At 34.6% G+C, this 18,806-nt stretch overlaps 1 protein-coding gene across 1 annotated transcript in view; it reads left to right on the top strand.

The window, feature by feature from the left end:
* The first annotated feature begins 754 nt into the window (after nt 1-754).
* The window catches only part of LOC145672927 (very long chain fatty acid elongase AAEL008004-like), a 94,264-nt gene continuing 76,212 nt past the window's right edge, over nt 755-18,806 (top strand). The window contains exon 1 of the mRNA XM_081742143.1: nt 755-907. Coding sequence (XP_081598269.1) covers nt 879-907 — 29 coding nt within the window. The 5' untranslated portion in view covers nt 755-878. The remainder of the gene's footprint in view (nt 908-18,806) is intronic.

Genomic DNA, 18,806 nt, shown 5'->3' with positions numbered 1-18,806 from the left:
CATTTTTCATATTTTATACAGGGTGTTTCAAAACAACACCGACAACGTTTTGGGAGATGATTCCTGACACAAAGATGAGACAAAAAGTATAGACCATCCTGGGTGCAAAAATGTTTCCTTTCGGAGTTATAGGGTGCCGAGAACATGAAAAAATCAAGTATAAAAATCCATTGAGCTTATTGGCCAATAGTTACTGCCTACCGTATTCGAATCAAGACTTAACTTAGGAACTGATATGTATATTATCCAAAAATACATGTTTCAGAATCCTAAAGTACTCACGCAATAATATTTTAGAGGTAGTTTGGATACGGGCATATAATTTGAAGTACTCAATAACTACCTCTATAAAAATTGTTGCGGAAGTACTACAGGATTCTGAAGCATGTATTTTCGGATAGAGCACGTCTTAGTTCCTTAGTAAAGTCTTGAACTGACTACCGTAGATCCCATAGTTTTAGAGCTATGGACCTTTAAATTTCTTTTTTTTTTTTTTTTCACGTTTTCGCAGCCTATAACTCCGAAAGTAGGCATTTGTGCACCCAGGTATTATAAAGCGATTTTTTAAAAAAAAAAATTTCTTCTACATATATAAAACATGCATATTGTATACCAATTGTAGCCTGGTTTTCACAATCGGATAAGGATCATCCGCTTGATGTTTCACGCGTTTCACTTGATTTATCATCAAATGACGTTCGTCTTCGTCAGTCAACGTTTGTTATTCTTCAAGTCTCTCCCTTGAAGGAAAACAATCCTCATAGTACTCACTGTTTTTGTGTGACTTTAGAAAGACCTGCTGCTGTGTTGTGCTTGGAGCTTGCTTGCCTAAGCAAAATACTCCACAACACGACAAGAAATCTCAGTATTATTACAACATGGAAGACTTCTGTCCTGTTTTGTATGAGTAAGTATAGCTTTATTCAAATTATTTCCAACGCATGTTCAAATTACGATGTACACTCATGTCCAAAATTATTGTCACATGTCTATAAATATGTTGTTGTAGGAATATAATTTGATAACGAATTGGCCCGGTATTTCTTATAATGTTAGTATGTGTATAATCGGCAAAGACATCTATATGGAAAATTTCATGTCAAAAGAGCAGTAAATAAGAACAATAAAACGAAAATAAAACTTTCTTGTCCATTTAGCAACATTTTGTTTTACTCATTCTAATTTTCGTATTTATATAATTCTTTTCCTATGGCATTTACCACAAATATACATTTCTCTATTATACACATAGTATCAGTATTAAAAGTACCCTACAAAATCATTATCAAATTATATTCTTACAAGAAGACAGTAATAGGTAGGCGACAATCGTTTTGGACATGAGTGTACGTAATGTTACATTTATAACTATATTTGAGAAATTTACGAACACACCGTGCAAAACAATTAACACTGATGTCCTTCCCTCTGTAATACTCATCGCTGGTGCGTAAAGTCCGTGGTTAGACCCCAGTAGCCGCCAAGTGAGCTTTGTAATGGATAAACTCTGTGAAGTAATTGGGAACTACTGTCCTATAATATAGTTTGAGTAGTTGCTGTATCTGGGAAAAGTCCACTGGAAATAATTACTTTCTTCTTGTAATAAGTTCCTCTCTGACGATTTTCTAAAAGAAAACGACCCCGGGATTTTGTTCAAATTTCAGAAATGTTTCTTTTATTAATAATCCCACAATATGGGAGAAGTGACTTGTTGGGACTGGGGGGGGGGGGGAGTACGGACCCAGAAATCTAAGAAACAATGAAAGGGATAGTTTTGTTTCTGGACGGGTGGAGAGAAAGTAGTTTTCTTCGGAATGCCGAAAGTGCCTATTATAACTTTGGTTACACTTCATAAATAAAGGTTTCAGTAATAACTACAGCACAGCATGACAATTTATGAAATGGGAATGAAAAAGCTTGGTGCTGTACCATTCATCTTAGTAATAATAATAATAATAATAATAATAATAATAATAATAATAATAATAATAATAATAATAATAATAATAATAATAATAATAATAATAATAATAATAATAATAATAATAATAATAATAATAATAATAATAATAATAATAATAATAATAATAATAATAATAAATATGTGTGTGTCATAAACTTTTCGCATGGAAAGCAGTCACCTAAAGCTACAGATAGATCTTCACGAGATCTAATCGACTACGAAGTCTTTATTTTTTTATTTCTGTTGTTCTGATTCAAAATGGAAACTGACCACAAAATCTTTCATCTTTACATGTTACAATGTCGTTTTATTTGCTGTCCTGTTTGAAAATACCAAGACCGTTCATTATGTTCTAAGCCTGAAGGTGGCGTAACAATCGTGGGATGATGATTGCATCACCCTTCTTTAGCATAAAAACAAAACTAGAGGGCGTTACCGTCTATCATTCGGTTTTAGTAAAATGCGAACGCTATGTCTACGAGCGAGCAGCGCTACGATATCCAGAAAGTCACAGTTTCCATCTCTGCTATTCAGCAATGCGGGTTCCAGCTTCTTTCCTTTCTCGCCGCACCCACAAGATTTTTTGAATGGATCCGGATTTGAACCCACTTCTCTTGTGTTTAAGTCAGCCTTGTTACCGACTGAGCTAAGGCAGCTCCAGCTTATTCTTATAGTACCGGTATATTTTTACTTTATCACAGCAGAGGCTTTTATGACAGTGTTCATAAAAGATTTTGACTAAAAATAAATAATTCAAATATCGAGACTTTCCTGAAAACATATAGGCTTACATGTTCCTAGAGATGCAAGGGCTCGGAAAAAAACCGGCTTTTTTGGAAAAAAACTCGGTTTTTTCTGCTTTGCTTTTTTGCTTGGGAAATTTTGGGCTTTTTTCAAAATACTGCTTTAAATTGATAAAACAGACTTTGTATCGCTTCTCTATAACACAAAAAATCATTTAATTAGTGGTTGATGCTGATAATAATATAAAACATCGAAAATAAACTATGAATTTCGAAAAAATATTTCAAACAATTTTTCTTCAGCATATTTACATTATGAATTCCACAGGATTAACCAATGTATATAATAAGAATTTTTTAACCTCCTATATACAAAAGTAAGCAAAGTTGGCAAGAACCGTGGTTGTTTTTGAAAATGCCAAAAACCCGTTTTTAGGGGGATGTTTAAGCCAGGCTTTTTTGGTTTAAACCAGGCTTTTTTGACTTAGATTTTTTGCTTTATGTATTTATATTACATATTCACAAAAATAAGTTTGTTTCGCCTTGATGTTATTATGCAACAGCGGGGTTATGCCGGAAGAACTCCCATAAGCTTAAAGAAGTGCGGTCAGTAAATTTCTTAAGTTGAGAATTTCCCGCCCTAGCCATTGGGAAAATCCCGTCATTACTTGAAATGTAAGACAATAACGGGAAAATCCTGTTATTGCTTTGCATGTAAAATTTAAAGGTCAACGTACCATAATCAGTACGCTAAAACTGAGGTATTAAATTACAAATTTAGTACCGGTACGTAGATATCATTGAAAGTCCAATCCAAGCTAATGTTGGAAGCTACGTAGGCAATCGATAAATTTTGCCAATTTCTATCAATATATTTAAGCAATATTGGCTTCTTTATAAAACAACACGCATTTAGGCATGCAGAAATATACAATGTAGTTTGTTTCGTATATTTAGGCTTAACATCCTTACGTAATACCGAGGTTATCAAGGAGAAGACTTTCGCTTAAACTGACATCCGAACCGCTACTTGGGTTACGCATGAAAGAAGGTTTGTGGTTCGACCGAGAATTGAACATGGGACACCTTGATTAAAAGGTGAAAGGGAAATAAAACTATTGCAGGTGGTTTGATATCTGGAAACGTTACCATGAAGTTCACACGATTCGCATTTTTCATTCTTTTTATTTTTGTGGTTTAAACCAGTTATTAAAAAAAAAAAAAAAGTTGGTGTAAACCAGCCAACCCTAAAAGTAAACACTTCTTTTTAAAGAATACACAAATAACTAGCAAAATAGTATGTAGTATTTTTACTTCAAAATATTCCATACCCTCTTTTTGAAACAAAATAAAATTAAAATAAAACATAAGAGAAATACTAGATTTATACGATACACTTAAAGGCTGCACATCTAGAGCTTTTGGTTCTGTATATTCTTAAAATTCTACAGTTAAGTTTTATAGAACCACCATCACAGTTTACCCAATCCTCAAGTTTTCTGAATTTTTAACAAGAGGGATTCAACATATCATTACGGAACTCTCCCCCCCCCAAAAAAAAAAAAAACTACGGAATATATTTAAGTTAAGCTAAATACAACTCCACGACAAACATGACTGAGTGATTAGCTTTTGCGCTTCTATCGGGAAGTCCGGGATTCAACCAGCATTCGACCATTCTGACAAAGCTTTTCTTCATTCCATCTGTGAATGTAGAAATAGTGCGTGTACTGTGAGTTGGGCGACTTCCTTTTTTATTGTTTTTAAATCGTTATTATTACTAATTACCAGCAGTGACGGTTTTGCGAAGGTTAGGGGGGCGGTCTTTCGGACTGAAGCCCGTTCCCCAAAGTTACGGAATGTCTGCAACAAACGAAATATCTATTATTTATGCCTTTACTCATAAACTTTAAGCTCCCGTCAAATAAAAATTACGAATGTTTAAAAAAACTAAACATTAGTAAGAAACCCTTCCCAAAATACTTTTCTAAATCCGCCACTGATTCTCAGTATAAAATGATTTTTAAAGTTGTATCCGGAAGATTATTGCTAAACATATAAACGAAACGAAATATTATGCCTGTACTCATAAACTTCAAGCACTTCCCAAATAAAATTAGGACTTTTTAGGAAACGAAACAATCTGAAAAAAACCCTCCTAGAGTACTTTTCTAAATCCGCTACTGATTATTTGTATAAATTGGTATTCAAGGTTGTGTCCGGAAAATTATTGCTAAATCACTTCACAGCTACAGTATAACAGAAATATGGAAGTACGGCTTGACGGATATATTGAAAAACGTACGCTTTGACGGATAAATGGAAAACGGGCAAGTTTAACTTTTGCGCTAGAAGCTAGAGTACTAAAAGCTCTTAGAAATGAAACACGGATGACAAACTAGAGAAGAAAAAAGATGTCGATAACTCAAAAGTTAAAATAAAGTTAAATAGCCTCTAAAATTACCCTCAAATACTACATTCTTCATGTTAGCTTTAATTCGTAAAACACGTGCTCCATCCATCTTGATGGTGAATTTCAGAGCGAAATATCACATTCAGGTCATGGAATTCTTATCTAACTATAGAATATACTATAAGAAAGCTATTTAGATAGAAAAATCATGAAGTTGAAAAAAGCCAAAATTTCCAAAATTCTCGTTTTTTTCCCAAAAAAGCCGGCTTTTTATGTGAAAAAAACCATCGATTCAAAAAAGCCGGCTTTTTTGCATCTCTACATGTTCCGCCATTGACATGCACTCACATAAATTTTGGAAAGTCGGCGCTGTTGCTTCCACCATATTCCCATACTTCACCCCGAGTAACTTTTTTTTCAGAAACTGAAGAAACACTTACGAGGTTGACGTAACAGTGACTATGATGAACTAACGTTGATCCTTTATTTACGAGATTGACGTAACAGTGACTATGTTGAACTAACGTAGATCCTTTATTTACGAGGTTGACGTAACAGTGACTATGATGAACTAACGTTGATCCTTTATTTACGAGGTTAACGTAACAATGACTATGATGAACCATCGTTGATCCTTTATTTACTTGGTTAACGTAACAGTGGCTATGATGAACTAACATTGATCCTTTATTTACGAGGTTAACGTAACAGTGACTATGATGAACTAACGTTGATCCTTTATTTACGAGGTTAACGTAACAGTGACTATGATGAACTAACGTTGATCCTTTATTTATGAGGTTGACGTAACAGTGACTATGATGAACTAACGTTGATCCTTTATTTACGAGGTTGACGTAACAGTGACTGTGATGAACTAACGTTGATCCTTTATTTACGAGGTTGACGTAACAGTGACTATGATGAACTAACGTTGATCCTTTATTTACGAGGTTGACGTAACAGTGACTGTGATGAACTAACGTTGATCCTTTATGCTGTTCAGGCTGTAACATAATCTTTCTCTCTGCGGTATTCGGTCTCTTTCTGATAAATGTGCTAAGTTCATTAGGATCATCGGAGAAAGTTATGTAGAAATTTGAGCAAATACTTCGAACATTAATTTTCCTCTTATATATTAATTTTCCTCTTATATATTAATTTTCCTCTTATATATTAATTTTCCTCTTATGTATCAAGACTTACTGAACATACCTCGTAAAGTTTAAAATTACTTTCCTCTGTAGCCTTAGGTAAACAAAATCATGTTCAGGGCAGTAACAATGTGCTTAAACGGCTGTTATCCTTTTTTATTTTTGGGATTTCTTGTTATTAATATTGTAAATCATTACCGTATAAAAGTCCACATTTCCTTTTGCTTTTCCAGCGTATCGTAATCACTAATAATAATAATAATAAAAAGATCAATGATTTCGTTTTGACAAAGTAATTGCGGGCACTGACCAACTCGTGAGATAACCTATAATAGTAATAAATTGAATTTGAAGGACACAATCACGTCCTTTCCGTCTGCTTAATCATAACATGTTTTTACCGAAATTAAGAAGGCCATCTGTTTTTTTTGATATGAAATTCGTGTGTAGACCTTGAATTCAAGAGTCGAGACGCCTTCTGCTGTTTATGAATGAACCATATAGCTCCAAGAAACACTATAAAGGTTTGTTAGTGGAAATACAACCAAAGAAAAAAACATCAAATATATATCTATTTGATAATTACCACGTTTACTAAAATTACTATTATTATTATCATTATTATTAATAGAACCAAACAGTAGGACGTATGAAATTATACTGTAAGCACTACATACGTATATCTGTTTCTTTACTTCATAACACTTCAACAAAGGCGAATTTTTTTAATTCTGTTTTTTTTTTTTTTTTTTTTTGTGCAATAGTTAAATATGACGATTATCACGCTGATTTAATGGAAAAAAAATCCCTTAACATCTTTACAGAAACGGTGGTACGTAAATCCGTCACTCAGTACAATAACTATCGGACGAAAACTATTTTTTATGTTTGCTTACAATAGATAAATAGTGCGATTTTGTCGATCGAGTTCTTTGGCGACTTCACGGGTAACGGTGGCTATCCATTTTCCGTTTAAAATCCATAACATTCCCTAGCTACTATGCAACTTGCACAGTCGCAAAGAAATGTTGGTTGCCTATAATGCAAGGATAGGTAGTTTTTCTTATTGCAATTATCTCGGCCAAGTTCATTAATGGAGTCAATCCGTTAACATCTTCACGGGTAACGGTGATTATCTATTTCCCATTTACAATCCAAAACATTTCCTAACTACTATGCAACCTGCACTGTCGCAAAGAAATGTTGGTTGTCTGTGATACAAGGATAAGTAGCTTTTCTTACTGCAATTTTCTCAGCTAAGATCGTTAATGAAGTGAATCCATTAATATCTTCACGGGTAACGGTGCCTATCTATTACCCATTTACAATCCATAACATTTCCTAACTACTATGCAACCTTCACAGTAGCAAAGAAGTGTTGGTTGTCTATAATATAAGGATAAGTAGCTTTTCTTATTGCAATTTTCTCAGCGAAGATCGTTAACCCATTACCAGCCAAACACTTGTATCGTTGTTAATGTCATAAAATGTGTTTATTCATATCTGTTTGAGATATAAAGTCGACTAAAAGCAAAGAATTTAATAGGTGAATTCTGTATCATGCAGAAGAGACTGTGAACAAATGAGAGGAAATGAAATATTGGAAGAATATCTTTCCAAACACTTTCAAAAAATAGTAAAATAAACCGTCCCAAAAAAGGGACAATGGCTGATAATGGGTTAATGAAGTCAATCCGTTAACATCTTCACTCATAACGGTGGCTATACATATTCCGTTTAAAATCCATAACATTCCCTAACTACTATGCAACCTGTACAGTAGGAAAGAAATGTTGGTTGCTTATAATACAAGGATAAGTAGCTTTTCTTATTGCAATTATCTCGGCCAAATTTGTTAATGGAGTGAATCCGTTAACATCTTCGCGGGTAAGATATATTCGACAGTGGATTTTAGTTTCAATTTAAGGATTGTGTTGTCGTTTTCAACGTTTCTTGTTTCTTGAAATCCCTTCCAGTTCTTATCGTATACCCAGATTTCTATAAGCTTCGCTCACATTTTTTTTTAACGTGGTTGGAAAATGTTAGTTTTGTGTCAAAGATGGCCCCGAGGTTTTTAAACTTTTCGATCCTTTTATTATTTATTTTACCAATGCAATAGTTAAAATTTTAGAGGTGTGTTCTTACGTGAGTATGACATAAAATATTTATGTACATTAAGGTACAGATCATTGAGTTGACACCATTTGGAAACAGCATTTATATTGTTTTATCAAGATACGGAGTCATTGATAAACTCAAGAAAATAAAAATAACTTAATATTTTAGAATTTTTTTCAATTTTCAACGAACTTAAAAAGTGTGTTACTTGAATTCTCTTTGTCTGTGTGTGTATGAGTGTGTCTGTTACTTGTGATTTTTTCAATTTTGAGACCTCCATTCGATAGAGCATTAAGAAAAAACTATCTAATTTTTCGCGTTACTCTTAATGTTCCCGAAATATTGTCCAAAAAAGTTTCTATTTCGGAAAATTTAAGGAGCCATATCTCGGGAACCGTAAGTCATAGAGAGATCATATTGTTGTTGATCAATACCTAAGAGGATGGTGAACATTTTGGTACCAAATAGTAACCTGTGACCACTGGCCAACTGGCCACCATTCCCCACATATTGGCCAAAAAACTTCGAATTTCGGGAGATTTAAAGAGCCATATCTTGGGAACCGTAAGTCATGGAGAGAGATGATATTTTATGGATTTTTCAATTTTAAGCCCTCCATTTTGAGCATGTATCTTCGTAAAACAACATATCGTAGAACGTTGTAATAAAACTCTTAAACAAAACATGTGGAAAAAATTTAGTACTTAAATTATAAATGGATAAATATATTACAAGAATTGTTTAATGAATATAATAATAAAGTACATAGAACAATTGGAATAAAGTCTGTAGAAGTTAATAAGAAAAATTAATTCTTTTTAAGTTCTTTCTGGCAATGCTCTTGGAGCATTCTCAATTGGTTCAATTCTGAATTTTCCTATTTCTCATTTTATTTTTTTAATTTTTTTTCTCGCTTCTAACATTATGCATTGACCAGACCATAACATTCTCATACTCAACTCAAGAAAATAGTAGAAAAAAAACTTAGTATTTACTATTTTCCTTCATTTTTTCATACTACAACGACATTTTCATGATCTTGCAATCAACATAGAATTCTAAAAACTCAAGTTATGATGGCCCTAGGTGGTAACCAAAACATACTGACAGCTAATTAGCTCGAGGGAAAGAAAAAAAAAACAAATTTTAATAACTCTTTTGAGTTTTTGCCTCACTCTGCGCCACCACAAACGATGCCGCCCATATGCGGTATACAATTGAATAGTTAAAGATTAATGTTTCGATATTTATAAGCTAATATATGTATACCAAAATATTTTATGTTCAATGAGGTATTAAACACATATTGTATAAATTAGAATTTTGTCCCACATTGAAAGTAATGTAACTAAGACTTAATATAACTTCATAAATGAAATGTGGACAGTTAAAAATGTATTATATTTTATACTGAACATACATGACGTCTTTAATGATAATATAAAAAGGAATGGCATAGCATGCAGTTGTAATTTGTAATGATCTTTCATTCATAAATCATAAAAAGTAATTATACAACTATCTGAGTATCAGATGATATAAACTAGTACGATATTATTTATTCTCTCTCTCTCTCTCTCTCTCTCTCTCTCTATATATATATATATATATATATATATATATATATATATATATATATATATATATATATATATATATATATATATAGTATTTGACTTAGTATAAAAGCATATTTTATATAAATCATTGAAGTTTTTTTAAACCATTAAGTAACGGGATACCACAAGGCTCTAACTTTGGACCTGCGTTATTTCTTATCTATGATTCTAATGTATTATATTGCTTAATCATCATTTAAACCACACTTATTACGTAATGACTTGAGTACCTTTAAATGTTGATCAACATTATTAAATTACATTACCGATTTGCAGTTTGTACACTATTAAACATGTAATACTAAAACAGTGTTTGAAACCTAATACTTGAATGTAACTTAACTCGGTAAGTTCTTTTCTAAAACATTAACAGTATTGAAGATAAGATTATAGAAAGAGGTTTGTAATTAAAAATAGTAAAAACTAAAAAAAAAAAAAAAAACACTGTGCAATCAGTGTTACTTATAACACGAGACATTTTTAGTTTCGTGTAATGGACAGCATTATTTGTATGAAAATTTGAAGAGTAATATCAGAACAAAGAATCCCACAATCAACACAAGGTGTACAATACTGTTTGCATTTAACAACAAAAAAAAAAAGTGTAAGTCATAATGTCAATCCATAGAATTATTTGAGCTGAACAAAAAAGTGCAGGTGGGTGGTATAAATCAGTATGCGTAGTTTTTGAGGAAATCAAGAAAACCCTATAACTTAATTCAGTACAATAAACATGCCACGTGTTGAAATGATTTTTTTTAAAATTAGATTTCAGTTTAGCGTCCCTTTCAGAGGCGAGACTCTATGATACGCGGATCTACAGCATAAAATGGGATCTGAACGATATGAGCTTCCACCAGGAATCGAAGCCGGGTTTCCAACACCAAAACAGTGTACACTACGTGGATGTTATCTATTAAAATGAAACATATATTAAAGAATGTCTAAAGTTTTCCATCATGCTACTAGTAAGACAATAGTACACAGTAAAGATAACGATTGGGACATCAATAACTCGAAACTGAAGGGAACATAAAAATTCGAGTTATCGAGTTTTTCGAGTAATCAACGTTCGAGTTATCAAGGTGGCCACAACAAAATTTGAGATACCAAGGCTCAGCGTTCCTTATTAAAAATGACTATATAGGGTGGCCCAAAAGTAGGTAATGATCAACTCATTGCTTTTTATATCATTTCTTATTGTTATCCTTCAGGTAAACTTAGTTTCTTTATTATTTGTTCTTAATATTCTTCCACTTACATCTTAAACTCGGAACAACTAAAGCAAATAAACCTATAAAGCTAGAATGTTATACTTGATCAATGCACGGGTGTATACCTACTTTTGGGCCACCCTGTATAACCTCTATAACTCCAAGTTTCAACCTCTAATTCGAAGTTGTAGCAACAATGACAGAACTAACAACAGTGACAGTTACGTAAAAGCATAGAGCTAAGGCTTCGAATTATCGAGGTCACTTTAAAAAAAAATGACGTAGAGATTAACAGATACGAAAGTTCGAGTTGTCAAGGAATTCGAGATGTCGAGGTTATATGGTCAACGTAAATATATATGGTCAATGATTAGCTCTGAAAATTTGATTTTTGTTTATCTATAATACTGAGAAAAATCCGTTCACCGGACAGCGGTATATTGTACAAATATACGGAATCCTCTTACTTACTACAGAAATCAGTATGGAGCATAAGTTATCCATATGCTACATAGGCACTGCCCTTAGATGTTATATCATGCCGTTCCAGGATATCTTATATCTAACAGACTTCCTTATAGTACATATATATATGTATGTTACCTTCGTCAGCTGTATGTTATATACGTCCATTTGTATATGAGATCCTGACCGCCTATATTGTTTCATACGGAAAGTACGTATAGATGGAAAACTCATACAGAAAATATTATAAAACATGCGTTTTAAGTTATAGTACTTTTGCTGTACGTTAAGTCCGAAAACTACAGATTTACACATGTAACATACTATTTTACGTATGCCACATACGATTTTCTTTCTCAGTGCACGTATGAGAATTATAATAAAGGACAGAGAACATCTAGCCGAACATAATGATATGCTTGTAGGTAAATTCTAATGCTTAGTTTTCGAGAAAATCCAGTAAAACACAATTTTATGTGACTAAGAAAAGTCCATTATTTGTTGCCAATAATAATTCATAATTTTTATTCTGCTTAAACAAATAGTTTATTTATTTGTGTGCTATATGTAAATAAAATACATTGTTAATGAGCAAATTCTATCTATTGTTGGTCTTCTCCTAACAATGATAGACATACTCATAACAATGATGCATCTGTCTGACGATACTCGTACTCAGAAAGACCTAAATACTACAAATACAATCTTCTTGTGTGTATTTTTTTTTCTTTAAATAACAATCTATTATGTTAGTGAAAGATAAAGCAAACCCACCAGCAAAGGAAAGATAGTAATCCTTTTTTATAAAGTTCAATATCAAGCTTCAATCTCAATATATTAGTTGCGACACCAATTTGCAATTCCAGTGCAACTAGCTCTTTTATCTTTATTCCTTGATTTTCCTTCTACATATTTAAAAGAAATTAAAAAAAAAACAACTTGTATCCACCTTCAATGATAAGGAACTTGTTTGTGACAAAACAAGACTAGTTTTCGTATCAAAACTAAATGGACTAGGATTCACTATTGTTCGAGAATTGAGTTATTATATTTGACAACAATCAAGCAATTCATGCTGGGATTTATTTGACCACTTGCTTTAGCACTGTCCACGTGACCTTAAACTATTGCGACATAAATATGAATGTAGTATTCTAATAGAAGATGCATTTAGTAAATTTTACTACCATCATCACCATTTACTACTATTTCCAACAAGAAATATTTATTTTAAATAATATAGTCATGGCAGATTTAGCCTCCCCCTCGAAACTTCCTTTCCGTGCAAATGCACGTGTTGCACATATGGTAGAGCCGCTCCTGACTGCAAGTGTCAGAAATCAAGCGCTATTTCTGGTTGCCATGTTAATCTCCAAAGACGAAAGAAACGTTAAGAGATAATGAATGATGTCGTCTTGATATGAGTTCAAGGTCCGAGGAGCAGATTCTATCTTTGATCTTATGGCTCTATTGTAATCAATAGTTAAAGATGCACCACTTCCAGTGTTCCCCACGTAATGTGAAATTTGTCATCAAGACGAGAAATACGTTTACAAATTCAACACGAGACAAGAAATTTCTCCAGTCTTGTGTGCAACACTAGTTCCCTTACATCTTTGCTGTCTAACACGGTTATATTGTTATAGGATTAGGATTAGGAATTAGATTTCTAGGCTTTGAGCATCTATGGCCATGTTAGCCCGTCACTAGGATTAGGATTAGGAATTAGATTTCTAGGCTTTCGGCATCTATGACCATGTTAGTCCGTCACTAGGATTAGGATTAGGAATTAGATTTCTGGGCTTTCAGCATCTATGGTCATGTTAGCCCGTCCCTAGGATTAGGATTAGGAATTAGATTTCTAGGCTTTCAGCATCTATGGCCATGTTAGCCCGTCACTAGATTAGGATTAGAAATTAGATTTCTGGGCTTTCGGCATCTATGGCCATATTACCGCGTCACTAGGATTAGGATTAGAAACAAGATTTCTGGGCTCTCGGTATCTATGGCCATGTTACCCCGTTTATCTATGGCCATGTTACCCCGTCACTAGGATTAGGAATTAGATTTCTGGACTTTCAGCATCTATGGCCATGTTACCCCGTCACTAGGATTAGGAATTAGATTTCTGGGCTTTCAGCATCTATGGCCATGTTAGTTCGTCACTAGGATTAGGATTAGGAATTAGATTTCTGGGCTTTCAGCATCTATGGCCATGTTAGTCCGTCACTAGGATTAGTATTAGGGATTAGATTTCTGGGCTTTCGGCATCTATGGCCATATTAGTCCGTCACTAGGATTAGGATTAGAAACAAGATTTCTGGGCTCTCGGTATCTATGGCCATGTTACCCCGTTTATCTATGGCCATGTTACCCCGTCACTAGGATTAGGAATTAGATTTCTGGACTTTCAGCATCTATGGCCATGTTACCCCGTCACTAGGATTAGGAATTAGATTTCTGGGCTTTCAGCATCTATGGCCATGTTAGTTCGTCACTAGGATTAGGATTAGGAATTAGATTTCTGGGCTTTCAGCATCTATGGCCATGTTAGTCCGTCACTAGGATTAGTATTAGGGATTAGATTTCTGGGCTTTCGGCATCTATGGCCATATTAGTCCGTCACTAGGATTAGGATTAGAAACAAGATTTCTGGGCTCTCGGTATCTATGGCCATGTTACCCCTTTTATCTATGGCCATGTTACCCCGTCACTAGGATTAGGAATTAGATTTCTGGGCTTTCAGCATCTATGGCCATGTTAGTCCGTCACTAGGATTGGGATTAGGGATTAGATTTCTGGGCTTTCGGCATCTATGGCCATATTAGTCCGTCACTAGGATTAGGATTAGGAATTTGATTTCTGGGCTTTCGGCATCTATGACCATGTTAGTCCGTCAATAGGATTAGGATTAGAAATTAGATTTCTGGGCTTTCAGCATCTATGGCCATGTCAGTCCGTCACTAGGATTAGGATTAGGAATTAGATTTCTAGGCTTTCAGCATCTATGGCCATGTTAGTCCGTCACTAGGATTAGGATTAGGGATTAGATTTCTGGGCTTTCGGCATCTATGGCCATGTTAGTCCGTCACTAGGATTAGGATTAGGAATTAGATTTCTGGGCTTTCGGCATCTATGGCCACGTTAGTCCGTCACTAGGATTAGGATTAGGGATTAGATTTCTGGGCTTTCAGCATCTATGGCCATGTTAGTCCGTCAATAGAATTAGGATTAGGAATTAGATTTCTGGGCTTTCGGCATCTATGACCATGTTAGTCCGTCACTAGGATTAGGATTAGGAATTAGATTTCTGGGCTTTCGGCATCTATGGCCATGTTAGTCCGTCACTAGGATTAGGATTAGGAATTAGATTTCTGGGCTTTCAGCATCTATGGCCATGTTAGTCCGTCACTAGGATTAGGATTAGGAATTAGATTTCTAGGCTTTCAGCATCTATGGCCATGTTAGTCCGTCACTAGGATTAGGATTAGGGATTAGATTTCTGGGCTTTCGGCATCTATGGCCATGTTAGTCCGTCACTAGGATTAGGATTAGGAATTAGATTTCTGGGCTTTCGGCATATATGGCCATGTTAGTCCGTCACTAGGATTAGGATTAGGAATTAGATTTCTGGGCTTTCAGCATCTATGGCCATGTTAGTCCGTCACTAGGATTAGGATTAGGAATTAGATTTCTGGGCTTTCGGCATCTATGGCCATGTTAGTCCGTCACTAGGATTAGGATTAGGAATTAGATTTCTGGCTTTCGGCATCTATGGCCATGTTAACCCGTCACGTATGAAGGATGACGTCCCTCGGCGATCACACTATCCGATGAAAGGGTAGGAAGAAAGGATTAAAGGTAAGACTTACTAAGATTAGGATTAGGAATTAGATTTCTGGGCTTTCGGCATCTATGGCCATGTTAGTCCGTCACTAGGATTAGGATTAGTAATTAGATTTCTGGCTTTTGGCATCTATGGCCATGTTAGCCAGTCACGTATGAGGGATGACGTCCCTCGGCGATCACACTATCCGAGGAAAGGGAAGGATGAAAGCGGCTTGGGACCTGTATGTTAGGTACTATTCCGACATTTGCCTGGTGTAAATGAGGAAAACCTCGGTTGGCCTGAAAAAGCTTTAACACTTTTTCGAACGAGTGTCCCCACCGGGAATCGAACCTGGGACCGCTCGCACCAAAGACGAGAGGTCGTGTAATTCATAGTAAGTACTAATACAGTGAAGAGCATTTATCAACGTTTTAAGATGCGTAAATTATTACAGAATACAATCCAATAATAAATTACTGTGGCTCACTGGTAGAGCGTTCATCTCTGATGCATGGGGTCCTGTGTTCCACCCCAGCTCGCGTCACGCGAGCTTTGTGGTGGACAAACACCGTGTGCGTATGTTTTCTCGTGGTTCTCCACTTTCCTCCTACTTTCTTCATTCCATCGTTTCATTTATTTCTCAGCATCACCGTCTCCTTTAGCCTAGCCGACATAACCATGGAACGTAAATCTTAAAAGATTTATTCCAATAATAAATATGGTTTGAATCTTGTTATATCACATCTTTAGTGGACCTCTGATGACGCGGATGAATCCTGATAATTTCAAGATTATATTAAGAAGAAAATCAGGCCCGAACAAGACAAGACGAGAAAAATTTTCCGAGAATCAGGACAAGATGAGAAATAATTCTTCGATCATCAAGATGAGACGAGAATTCTATTTAAAAAATACGAGACGAGACAATAAATTTTATTTCTTGTCTCGTCCCGTCTCGTGGATAACACTAGCATTGAATTCTTATTGTTAGATAGTCTATCGTAGTAGTTTCACACGGTAAGCAAAACTCAGTTGTTTTTCTTATCAGTGACGTAACTAAGGAAGGGGGAAAATGGGGATTGTGCCCCAGGCGTTGGATTAGGAGGCGCAAAACTGGGCAAATATTTATTTTCACTATAAGGCAAGGAAAGGATTTTTAACAAACTAAAGATCATACAAACTTAGGATAACCACGACTCACCAACCTTAGGATCATATCCATAGATCGGTGGTTCTCAAATTTGTTGTTGCCGCGACCCACATTAAATATTAAAAAGTACTTTTATTCAAATACACATTGTCATTCTACGTAATGGTGGGATTTCAATTTTGTAAATCATAATTCTAATTTTTCCATATAAAGGTAACACAGAGCTCATACTATTCTCAACGCAATGCCCTACCCGGAGACATATTTTGACTCACCCATTCTCCTTCCATCCTAACACAGCATCTCTACTGACTGTACAACAGGGCAGGGCTCTGAATAACCACTTACTCTTCACCTCATTAACAAACGCTTCCAATTTTCACTTTCTGAATGGTATTTACTTTACAACATACGTTTCTGCATCAAAATAAAATTTTTACAATTAAAAGGAAAAAACTCGCGACCTACCAAACAAACGGCCCGCGACCCACACTTTGAGAACACTGGCTATATAGCATAAGTTAGCTTCAAAGCTCTCTTTTGAGGACATTGTAAAAACCTTCGCAGCCAAAAAAAGCCCACAAAGTTAAATTTTATTTCCAGCTTTTTTATGTTTTCGTTTAACTTAGATCGATTTAAGAGATTTGTAAAATGTCAGTACAACACTCGAGACAACAGCTTGACTGTTTGTTATAATTAAATATTCTATTCTAAAACAACAGACTGTGGATTCATTCTACACATCCCGATATAATTAATAAAACGTTGTGATTTTCAGTTATTATGATAAGACTATGAGACTACTCGTATAAGAATATGGGAAGCATTCTACTCTCAGATTATTAGGCAATTAAACACTAACTAGTTTGGTGTTTTATCTTGCACTAAAAATTAAAGTATGTACTGCAATTTTGAAATCAAACTTTACCACTTGAAGAAAAAGAATGGAATAGGAGAATTAATGTGTGATACCAATATCAGGTGTAGTCGGGGAGAGTTTTGGTTTGGTTGGTCGCGGGAAGGAAGGGGGCGGATGAGGCGAGTTCTTGCTCGAAGCGACAGCTAGTTTAGTTGCGTCCCTGTTTCTTGTAGCTACCTATTTTTATGAAAGCAGTTTTTTAACCACCAAAATATAATCAAACCCACATCTGTCAGAATTGCCAAAAAAATAACATCAAACGTTGCCTTCATCAAGGACTTCTTTAATAGAGTTATTATTACAGCAGACAAAGCTTAACGGTATGACTTTATTATTCACTTATTTTTCTTTAATCCACAGACAACTGGTCAGTAAACTAATTATATACCTCACGTGATATAAATTCTTCTGTTGTACGCTATCGAGACTGGGCAGTAATGATAACCTCGTAGAAGGTCACTAAAAATGACCTAATTATTACTTGCAGTTCTTAGTCCTAGAATAATAAATTACTTGATAATTGAATAATTACAGGTACAGTTTATGTACACAAAGTAAAACTTATTTTCGTATAAGTGGCCAAATAAAAGCAAAAAAGGTTTCTGTAACAGCATTAATGGAACAGTGTCTATCTATAAAAAATTCTATTATGTCCAAGATAAGTCAAGGTTTGCTTTTGTTACTGTATATCTGTGTGTGTATCTACAGTCTGAATAATTAGAATGATTTAAAAAAAAATAGTTCAGTTGTTTATAAAGTTGGGATGCAGTCTGGGTCGAAAGTAGCATGAACTTATAAACATGCCATTCTATAGCTGTTATTGTAAATATATTATATTGCATGTTTACATAGAGGAAACAAAACGTATGTCGCCTAAGTAAAAACATAGGTTACATACGTAAATCTGGTAGTTTTTGACATTACGTACGACCATATATAAAATCGTACAGCAAACGTATAACTGAAACGTATTATTTATAAAACTTTCCGGATAAGTGTTCCATCTATACGTACTTTCTGTATGAAAGAAAGAACTGTATATACGGCAGGCGGTAACGATCTCACATACAGATGAACATATGTAATATACGTATACGTATATAATTTACGGAAGACTGTTATATGTCAGATATCCTGTAGCGAAGCCGGAACAAGACAGCACGTACGTAGTATATGGATAACGTATGCTCCGCTCAAATTTCCGTAGTAAACATATGGA

Source organism: Thermobia domestica, chromosome 16, assembly GCF_964235325.1.
Source record: "Thermobia domestica chromosome 16, izTheDome1.hap1.1, whole genome shotgun sequence".
Classification (NCBI taxonomy): Eukaryota; Metazoa; Arthropoda; class Insecta; order Zygentoma; family Lepismatidae; genus Thermobia; species Thermobia domestica.
Note: the sequence above shows the minus strand (reverse complement) of the source record. Positions and strands in the feature narration are given on the sequence as shown.